The sequence below is a fragment of the Habropoda laboriosa genome, unplaced genomic scaffold (assembly GCF_001263275.1).
Source record: "Habropoda laboriosa isolate 0110345459 unplaced genomic scaffold, ASM126327v1 scaffold65, whole genome shotgun sequence".
NCBI lineage: Eukaryota > Metazoa > Arthropoda > Insecta > Hymenoptera > Apidae > Habropoda > Habropoda laboriosa.
The window spans coordinates 4,049,375-4,060,344 of record NW_017100254.1 but is presented as its reverse complement, the minus strand read 5'-3'; the positions used below and the strand labels follow the sequence as shown (position 1 = coordinate 4,060,344).

The window sequence follows — 10,970 nt, the reverse complement described above, 5'->3', positions numbered from 1 at the left end:
CAAATTCATAATAAACATAACTGATAGCAAAGAAATGTAAACAGTTCTGCAATATTTTCCTTGTGAAATTCAAATGCGTCAAAATCACGCGTCCCGTAAATCTAGTGTTGTTAAATAATAAGTAGAGGATGAAAGTGATAACGGAAGCATGAGGTATTGCGTCTGGTTTTCAGAAAAGGGAAGAGGCTAGTTTGATAATAGGAAGTCGGGTACAATGGATACTAAAATTGTGTCCAAATTAACGTCGATTTCTACGAAACGAATCATTTCCAGTGAAAAGAACGGACCGTAATAGACCGTGTCCGGTCTGTAAAGCGTGACAGAGTATGGTAATTGCGTGCACCAGTCCAGGTGTTATGAAGAATTTATTTACCCGATGCGTGGTTTTGATACCGGGGAAACATGATCAGGTGCACGCAAATCCACACACACACGTGTGTGCCTGGGTTACATACTCGTACAGACACGACAAATTGAATAGCGTCACGATCAACGACTGTGACATCTATTCTCTGGACAACTGTTCTCTTCCTTCAGTGGAGATTTCATGCGAGAGGAATTGTGACATGCTTGTGTCACTTCACATGTAAAACGGTCTCTTTCTATATATTTCTCGATAGTTTTTGAAAAAAACTGTAGGCATTTAGAATTGTTTCGTTTTTTTAACATCTTTAATATCTATCATTCTCGAAACATAAAAATTCAGCAGTAACCTTGAAACTCTTGAGCCATTTATCCTGAAAAAATTGTTTTTTGACAAAATTTTGTGTAATATTTGAATATGTTGTATTCTGTAGGAAAGATAGTCATGCATTTTGCAATTCTTACGATTCTTTCTTTATCTTCTGGATGTATAACTTAAAATTTAACCGAGGGACTCTCTTTAAAGATTCTGTGTTTTTGAAATTTCGAAATTTTTCGGATATTGAAATCACCATAATAAGTAGATGTTAATAATAGAAGGGAAAGAATGTATAAATTCTGGAATTTACCTGGAAATGAATCCATTCTGTCGGTGACGTTAAAGGTGAAACCATTGAAATATACGTCTCTTGAAACCTTTAAAAGTGAATGTCTGTGAAGAATATTTAACTCTGTAAAATATGCTACACTAACTTCGTATAACATTGTTTCAATATTCTTAAATATTGCAAATAGTCTGAATTATTGTAAGAATAATTGAATGTCAATTTACCTAAGATTCTTGAATCCTACGAACAAACCTAACAAAATAATCGTTCAAAAAATACCCTTTTCATAAAATTCTTTTTGTGCATCAATTAGAAGCGAGATTATTCTTAATTTTTATACATTTAGAATCAAACTTAACAATACAAATATTCGTATACTTCGGAAACTTAAAATTATTCGTAATTTATTATAGTTAAAACTATTTATTTATTAACATTTATATTCTTCTATTTCCTTGATTTTGAGCAGCTAGATGTACAATCTAATTCAAACGAAACGATCGACGTTACTATCTTAACTTCGACTGACAATTTTGTCGTTTATCGATACAAAAATTACTATGATCGAGACTTTTTTTTTGGCGTGTGTAAGTGAAAACGATTGGTCGTTCCTCTTTTACGTAAACGTTTCCGTATCGACCTGCTGGTAGTGTGCTATTATCCCCTCTTCCCTTTTGTTTCACTTCTTACTATCCCTTTTTCTCCATTGAAATAAAACCGCCTTTTACCCTTTATTCAAATACTTTCTCCCTGTGATTTTCTGTAATTTTTCTTTCCCACACTTTTCCTTTTTCTTCGTCAACTCTTCTCTCTTTCCATTTTTCCCTTTCAATCATTTTTCTTCCTCGTCTTCCTTTTTTTTTCCACCTCATTTCTTCTTTCTTCGATCATTTCCTTCATTACCATTTTCCTTCGTTTCTTCTCCTCTAATCTGTGGTCCTTTCTTTTTCCAACCTTCTTCTGATAATTCTCCCCATTTGACCTTAATGTCACTTTAATTACGTTATTTTTTAATTTCTTCCGTTTGTCCTTTCAATTTTTATTCTACTATTTATCCGTTACTTTGTTACGCTTTTTATTCTTTATTTGTTTAAATAAACGTAAGCGAAAAGTTGAACCGTGCGTCAGATTGAAAAATCAATTTTAACGCAAAGATTCGTTGCGTTCGTTTTATTTGTTTACACCACGGGCGCGTTAATTATTCCGCTCGCGTGTTATCCTCGCGGGTGATTAATTTTTACCCTTAAATTCCCTCTATACACGTACGATTTGCAATTAAATGTTTATACATCTCGCTGTCTCGACTGATATTATCGCTGCTAGATTGTTTACCGTGTTCCTTTTATAATTTCCATTTCTATGGGTAATTCATTTTCATTACTCCGAGAAATTTATTTTGTTCACGGTACAGTTAAGCCTTCAATTTGTTCACCTGATGTTTAATTCTACCTTCACAAAAGCACAATACCTATCCTATACGAGTAAAAGGATTGATAAATAACCGAAGGTGCACGTATTGGAAATTAAATTTATTACACGAAATAATTCAATTAAATTCATCGATCCACTTTTTTTAGTTCAGTAGATACCTCAGAAAATTTCTATACAATAAAATACAATAATTCTTTCTCACCATAGTATGAATTTTAATTTTGAACTTTAAGAAAATTCGAATTAACGAAACAATTAAAAAAAATTGTATCAATGCTTTCTGTAATTTCTTTGAGCATGTACAAAGTTGCTATTAATATTAAAAAGAATTAATTGTATCATAAAGAAACAGAGTGTAACATTTCCAGAAACTTTTGGTCCGTTTTAATTCATTAAATTCGCGGACTATCGCAAGAAATTCGGTTCGAGTTAATCACCGACCGAAAAACCGCGCCAACTTTTTCCTCTATCTAATAAAAGCACCGAAACACGGTGAAACTTCAGCCGTAGACCGGCATATCGTTAACAGGTTCAGGTTCGTCGTTTACACAGTGATAAGTATCGCTAAAACGCAACGACACCACGCGATAGAAGAGAATAGCTATCCTATTCGCGATTGCAATCGAGTTGAGGATTAGTGAAAAGGATTTCTGGATTCGACTGGGCTTGCAATCTTCGCAGGAATCTCTCAAAGGTCCTCGCTGCTCTCTTGCCACGCGCTCCAAATTAAAGTTATCTAACCGCTATTTCTCCTATTCGAATTTTCATTTTATTCCTCTCTTTCTCTCTCTTTGGTACCATCCACTTGATATTTGTTTCAAACTCACATACGCACGTTGATGGACTCTATTGACCCTTTCGCTGTGGCAAATTTTCCTTTGAAATTTGTAAAATTGTTTTTGAAATTTTTTTAATGGAAATGCTCGAAGGATTAAATTAAAGTAAAAATACGCGGTAACGGTAGAGTAGATTCTCGAAGTGTCTTTAGGCGCCAGAAGCAACGAAAGGGTTGATGCAGCGTTTGTTGGTACAAAATGAATTATATTCGGGAAGTATTGTAGTATCGGGGCCTCCATACCCAAATAGGAAACCTCCAAGGGACAATAGAGAGGGAGTGGTTGGCGTAGTGCGCAAAGCCTCGGCTTGGTAAGCCGAAGGTCCCGGGTTCGATTCCCGTTGGGCCCCTCAATATTTTTCCGTCGTCGGTTCCTACAATATTTATAAATTTGCTTATATATGGGAGTTAGTATGATTATTTCAACAATTTGAACGAGGTTTGAACCGGTTTGAATGTTGTGTTGAAATACTTAATTTACAGAATAGTTAATTACTCAGCATCGCTAACCTAACCAGTCGCTGAAAAAATGAACTATTCAAAATTGTATCGTGAATGGCCACGTTGCACTAGAAATTATCCGATCTCCTTGGTATAGTGGTTCTGGTTAACCCTAAGTGCGTTCTTTAAGTAGCCAAGTAGAAGTAACTAATGCTTGATCTGATCTCTTCAGATCGATAATCACCAGTTAACCCCTTGGCCTACACCCACGAGTGAGACTCGTGGCAAGGAATTTGGGCCATAAACAATAAGCACGAGCCTGACTCGTGGTACTTCGTTCGGACCAAACGTAAACAAGACGAGCCTGGCTCGTGGTACATCATTCGGGACAAACGAAAACAAAACGAGTCAGACTCAAGTGTTCTCGATATTCTCTTACTTTAGTTATATACGTGTAATCCTTCGTTGCGTTCACACGTTTCGGTTAAACAGCTCAATGGCTCGACGCGCGACCTTCTTGCTTACTACGGCCCGAGCAGTCGGGAGATAGCGGGTAGGCCAAGGGGTTAATCGTCCTCTAAGCTAATTAGCCAGTCGTAACAAATAATTTCGTTACAGTTACATTATCGCAACTGAACATTGTTCCGCGGAAGGTTCGATCAAAGTCAAGGATCGGTTGATCGACGAAAACTCGGACAGCTGTTTCATTTGCGGTTTCATCGTATCCAGCGATCTCGGCGAAGTAATCTGGTGAAACGAACGGAAATTTCCTGCGGCAGAAAAATTCCCGAGGAGGTGGGTCCATTTGTGTTTTCCTTGGATGTATTCGATCGTCGTCGATATTGCTCAACCCCGGCCCCACTTTTCCCTTCTGCCTTCGAGCACAAGTGTATATACGGTTCTGATATCGACTTCCTGACTTCTTGCCTCGATTAAGTTAATTCTACTCGTGTTTTGTCTGGAACACTTCGTAAGGGGGAGCAAGGAGAAGGAATCGGTCGGGTTGCTTTCTTTGGTGAACATTCGACTCCAGATTTTCTTGTTCGTCGAGGCTGTCGGTGAATTCTTCTTAGCTTTGGCTAAGTGTTTCACGGAATTTGTGTTGCTTAGTTGCATCTCGTAAGTGTAATTATTCTGGAATTTGTAAGAAGTTTATGGCTAGATTTATTGAGAAGTGAGAAGAAAGCAAAGGACGAATTTTAGTTTTGGAAAGTAGAATAGAAAAACGAAGGATAAATATGCCGTTTGGCTAAATCCAATTTGGAAACTTGATTAGATGGATCTAATAAAATTCTCTTTATTTTAATTTAATTATTTGAATGAATTATTATTTTTTTATAACGCGCTTAATTAGTCTGATAGACGTATGATATGATAAAGCAGTTAATCTACCTTGCATGGAAAATTAAAAAATTTTAGTCAAACGTAGGAAAATCAATTCGTTCCAAAACCTTGTTTTCTTGTTCATTTTAAACATTTGATTTTCTTTAGAATTATTAGAATTGAATATTAAATTCAATTAGGATACTTAGAATATTCATTATCCCATTATATGTTAGGATATTCAATAATTAGGATTATTAACTTATATTTTAAAGGAACACAAAAAAATTGAAAATAAATGGAAATATTTTTGTAGTTGATCAATCGATCGAGAAATCCATCAAATTCTGCATCTTCTTATCAGACTGGACCATGATTGTTTTATAATAAATTAAAGTATCGACAAGCCTTTCATTATATCTTTCGTCTCGTCTAGATCATAAAGCGATTTCTATCGTCTCTAATATGAAAAACAAAAAGTAGCCCTGAGAAAATGTACGAAAGGTTGAATCCTCGAAAAGGAATCGATGGACCTTTGTGGACCATGTTGTTCGTATCGCTTTCAACAAATTCCTTTTCTCCAAACATAATATTCCAACTGTGTTATCGGGAACAAGTTATTCGCTTTATGGTTAGATACAGGGATCCTGCAGCGACAGCCGTCTCAATTCTCTCCCTCAGGCTTCCAGTACCCTTGCTACTTCCGAGGAAAGCTGGATCGATACGCTTTTATGTGTGTTCCGTATCAAAGACAGAGAATTGTTCGTTAATCTTTAAATTGTTGCCACGATTTATGACACCGAGAAAGGTTATTTTTCAGTTAGAAGGCATCTCCGTTCCTTTTTCTTTGAATTTTACAAATGCCCGTTGGCTGATACTGTTTTTAGTCGATTAGTCGGGATTTTGAGAATTTCGTTTCGGTCGAATCTTTGATAACAATCGTGTTATAAAGCTAGATGAGAGTCTTGAGGCTTTCAGAGCTTGGTATATTGCAGTTCGTACCGTTTGATAAGCATTAATTATCCAGTGATATTCGTGAACGGTCGTTCAGTTTCTTTGAAAGAAGAATGCAATGTGAGATTGCGAGAAATTGAATTAAAGGTCCTCAAGAGGAAATTAAGGTACAAAGAAATTATATCGAATAGTGATTTAAAGAATCTTCTCAAAATTTCTATCTGTTGTGTAATTTAAAAAATCACGAGGATTATTAGAAATTTCTAGCGATCGCAAACTCTTTTATCATTTTTGGTTAAAATTATTTCCGAAATTTCACTGTCTTTTGCAAAATTGACTGGTTGCGCTTTTCAGTGTTTAACGTAATCGTAATCCTGTGTGGATGTGTAGTAAAACACGTCTGCTATTGCTGCTTTCATTTCTCATTTGTACACACTTAACGAGATGAGAATACATAGTCGTGGTTATTTTAAAAAGTGGTTCGGTAGAAGTACGTCGCTTCTTCAATATAATTATGAAAAGTGCAACTTCAAAGCAGTCACTCTGGTCGAAAAACTTAATCATTTATATTGGCCATTCGTAACCAGAATTTCGTAACCAGAGTGTTAATTTCTCAAAAATCTCCTCGAAACCTTTCAATTATCATCTCCAACTTAAGCAGCAAGCGACATTTCCTCGACGAATTTTCAAATAAGAATGTTCCAAACAATTACTATTTTTGGTCCCCGTTAGAAGCACGCCGATATATGTCCACGCAACTTTCGCATTCCAGAATTTCATTAAACTCACCGAAACGATTTATCGATATATTATAACTTCTCCACAAATAGAAATTCGCTTAATGGAAATTGAATTTTTAAAGCTCACATCGAGTCCAAAGTTAAACATTCCTCGGCGATTTTTCATTATTAAAATATGAAACGAGCAAACGAAACAGCGGTTTCATCGATTATTAGAGCAATTTAATTAGGATTCATGCTTCATCGACTAGCCTGAACTTTACCAGCGTTACTCAGTATCTACTTACCTTCTCTATTCTACAGTTTCGTTCAAAAAAAAAAATCGTAGCCTTCGTAAAATTCGAACGAGCACACACACTTTTGTTCATTACTATTATCATTTGTTTTATTTATTTCAGTGTCTAATTTGAGCACAAGGTACCAATATAATTCAAGCAGAACCAAAGGTCTCTTTCATACATCTCGACCCAGCAACGCCGATTTTCTAAAAACCGACGCGGCAAATAGGAAAAGCTAGAATTCTTTCCGGGAATCACTCGAAGCATAGATATGTATGTATCGTAAAAAGTGAAAACTATCTTTTCTTCTTTTTTCTCTCTTCATCTTTTACGCGGGAAATGGGTACGTTTCCCGCGAAACGCCACGAATTCGCTATGGAAAAACAAAGCAGACGGTAATAATTCGCGAAGCAACGTTAATTACGCCAGCAATTCACATTTACGGGTTTGAATGATCAATCAAGCGAAGGCCGTCGATTTTTTGGATATTTCCCATTGTGCTTCGCTTGTTAAAATGTTCGACGGCGAATTATGGTTGTCTCTATATTTCAAGACGTTCATTCGTCGGCTAAAAGGATTCTCGAGATATAATGCCCCCGTTTGTAACAATCTACATTCGTTCGTTTTATCAGGAATTGCACGAGATTCAGTTTTCTTCTTACGATCTAAAAGTCACCTCTCAACGATGTCTTTTTTTCCTTTCAAATAGCCTCGAAAATTTCGCTACAAATTCTCGAGTTTAGGTATCAGGACGTGCATCGTTGACGAAATTCTAGCTTAAGAAGCTATCAGTTTCAACCCCTCGCCTTGCCTCTTAATTTCTCGAAACAGTCTCTTTTTATTGATAATACGAGAGCTTGTTGAACTACTTATTGGAAAATAAAAGGCTCGCCGCTTGATAGTCTTGATTGTTGCAATTTTTACAATTTAGTTCATCTCTAAATTGCTTAAATCTTCTGATATCGCAGAAGCTTCTCCTATTATAGGATGAACGTTTCATCGTAATTTTACTTAAGAACACAATTCTTTCGAAATTCTCGATAACAACAACGCCTCTCTTCGAAACTAACTTATTATCAGTCCACCGAAACGATCGTTTCACGGTATATCGCTACAATTCACGATCTATCGGGCACTTTCTCACCGATACAGATCGATTTTACCCTAAAAAACCTTTCGTTTCACTTGTCCCATTTTCTCTCTCTCTCTCTCTCTCTCTCATCCAGTCTTCTCTGATCACTGTTCTCTCCACTGTCACAAAAAAACTTCTCCTGTTTTCTTTTTTTCCTCTCTCTATCTCCGTCAAACATCAAAGTTTCACCACTGTTCACAGAGTTGGCCTAGAAAAAACCAGCAATTGCCTAGCTAGCACACACCGCCGTTCGTTCCTCCTCCTCCATTTTTCGTTCGGTTGCAGCGGAATCGATCCTTGGGCGATTTCAAACCCTGGTGACAGTAATCCCCGGTCTCCCGGGGCCGAAGGCCTACCTGGACGATCTCGAGGATCGATTCCTGTATCTGCAGAGCAGCACCTTCTTGAAGGCCTGCCGGAAAACCTTGTTGAAGATCGTGTAGAAAATTGGGTTCACCATGGAGCTAGCGTAGCCCAACCAAGTGGCCAGATCGAAGATCTTCCGGTCGATCTGTCTTTCGCAGTCGGGACATACGGCTGGTATCAAATTCAGAACGAAGAACGGCGCCCAGAGTATGACGAACGTGAAGAAAACAACGCCGAGAACTTTGGTGGCTTTTTGCTCGAGCCTGATGATTCTTCCGTGACGAGAACTGTCGCGAGATACCACGCTGCTGGTTCGTGAATGACGGCTACGAATCGGTCCGGAGTATCTGTGCAGACAGGGAAATGACGAATTGCTGTTCTGTTTCGAGCTGATGCTAGCTGCACCGTTATGCGCCCTCATCGTCGCCGCACGTCTTATCGGGACCGTTCTCGACGCTAGCAGAGAGGTTCGCGTGCTTCCTGTGACATTAAGAAGAGGGATTGTGAGGATTTGGAGTGCTCCGTTGCAAATTGGTTGAGCGATGGTTTTCGACATTTTTTATTTCAGCGCGTATCGATCTCTCTTTTGTAGTTTCTCCTAGCTTTTCTGTGTCTCTCCTTCGGTTCTCTATTCTAGAGCAATTTTTTTTTTACCTTTTCTTATTTAAATTAGCTGTCTTATTTCGTTAAGTATGGTTGAATTATTCAGTTGTTTCAGAAAAAATTATTCTATAACGACTAGAAAAATTTAGTTGTGATGCTTGAAAATTCAGTTTGAATATATAGTAATTTAGTTGACGTTGAAAGCGTTTGAGGATTAATTAAAATTTCTAATTAATCGAGGTTTGTTCTATTATATATTTAGATTAACCACTGCTGGTTAATCATTTTAGTCACTCAACTATGCAACAATTTTTCGCCTATTTTATTCACGAACTAAAAATTCCCAAATCTCGATAGTTAATTTCTGTTCCCAATCACTCTAAGTAAAAACGCGAGGGATTAAATCTATCGAAATTGGAAATCTCCGATCATTTGATACACTCGAAAAGCCTACCTAAGCTCGAACCCCTTCTTCCTCCTCTCCATGTGACAACGGAATTCAACTCGTAGCTTCTGTTCACCTCCATCTTGACACTATTGTTTCTCCCCAAGAATCCCGCCTCGAGATTCTTCCCCGAGATTGGCTTCATGGTGTCGCTGGAGACGATTACAATCTCGCTAGATGGTTGGGGCGGTGGTTTCTTGGAGGATTCGCCGAAATAGGGACAAGTGCAAGGTGGTGGTAGAGCGATTTCGCCTTCCTGTTTGTCGTTCGACTTCCTCGGCACGTTCTCCTCGTTTGACGAGCTCTTTCTGGACTCGGGGCTATGAACAAACGCCGGATGCTCGTGAAAACTGAAAGATCGTTTCCTAGGTGTCCTGGGCGAGTCTGAGTCGGCTCGATCTAAGTGAGTCTCGTTGAACGTGGAGGCTCGCCGACGATGCTTCCACGGTGTCGGGGAGCTTAGGTCCTCCTGCATCGAGAGGCTTGTTCTGGAACCGGAAGCACTGCTGCCGCCGCTTTCGGCGCTCCTGCAATTTTGAAAGATCGTGGTTATTATTTTGTGAAAAAGAGAGTTTAGAGGCAACGGTATTGGATATATTTTGTAAGTTGATAATGGGATTAATTGGGAGAAAGATATTGTAATATTTGTTAAGATGTGTTTATTGGTCTATTAAATTTCAATTTAAAAAAATTATTTACATTTATTAAATTTTGAATAAAATAAGACTTACTCCTTTATTAGTCAATTTTTCGACTATGTTAGGAATTCAGCTTTGGAAAGTTTGCACACAGTACAATAACAATATCTTATTCGTGTTTCAATTTCAAAAATATTTTCAAGACACTTTTTACGATTATATATCGAATGCATTTCCAAGTTATTTGTGTATTAATACTTTTCTCTTCCTTTTATTTCTATATTGCACGTATCAATTTGCTTTTTGCAAAAATCCCCACTTTCTCGGCTTCGGAAGACCTGAAATTCCATTTCTTCGTTGTCGTTCGACGTGTCTTCTGTTTATTACTCTCTGGAAGAAAAATGTTAGCTCTATTATAGAACGTTATTCTTGTCCGTCGGTTCGGTATACGTAGCCGAGAAGCTCCCGTGAAATTTGAAAAACAGTAGAGAAGTTATCCGAAGAATTCCTCCAATAATTAACTTGTCGGTGAAATGAAAAGCCGTGTCGGCTCGGTGAAGAATCTTCGTCGATGGTATTGTACAATATTTCATATTACAGAACCATTATTAAATAACTTGGCGATAGATGGATAAAAAAAAGCTTATACTTGATCGAAATCTGAACATTTTTGTCGTAAATATGATCAGTTTGTTCGATCTTGCAATTTTTTTAAATTCTTAACCATTTAGAAAAAAGAAGCTCGATTGAACCCAAAATTCACAATTAACCCCTTGAATTATAATTGTTTTACCGACTATGCATGTTACTATT

The 10,970-nt window shown here is 37.5% G+C and overlaps 2 protein-coding genes across 3 annotated transcripts in view; one reads left to right on the top strand and one right to left on the bottom strand.

Annotated features, from left to right (window-relative positions):
• LOC108572486 (26S proteasome non-ATPase regulatory subunit 1) overlaps positions 1–10,970 on the top strand; it is an 88,727-nt gene that overhangs the window by 51,968 nt on the left and 25,789 nt on the right. The gene's annotated exons all lie outside the window — the stretch shown is intronic.
• The window catches only part of LOC108572488 (5-hydroxytryptamine receptor 2A), a 62,748-nt gene continuing 60,235 nt past the window's right edge, over positions 8,458–10,970 (bottom strand). Inside the window, exons 5-6 of the mRNA XM_017934736.1 lie at positions 9,529–10,046; positions 8,458–8,951 (exon numbers count right to left, since the gene is read on the bottom strand). Of these exons, the coding sequence (XP_017790225.1) occupies positions 8,458–8,951; positions 9,529–10,046 (1,012 nt within the window). The remainder of the gene's footprint in view (positions 8,952–9,528; positions 10,047–10,970) is intronic.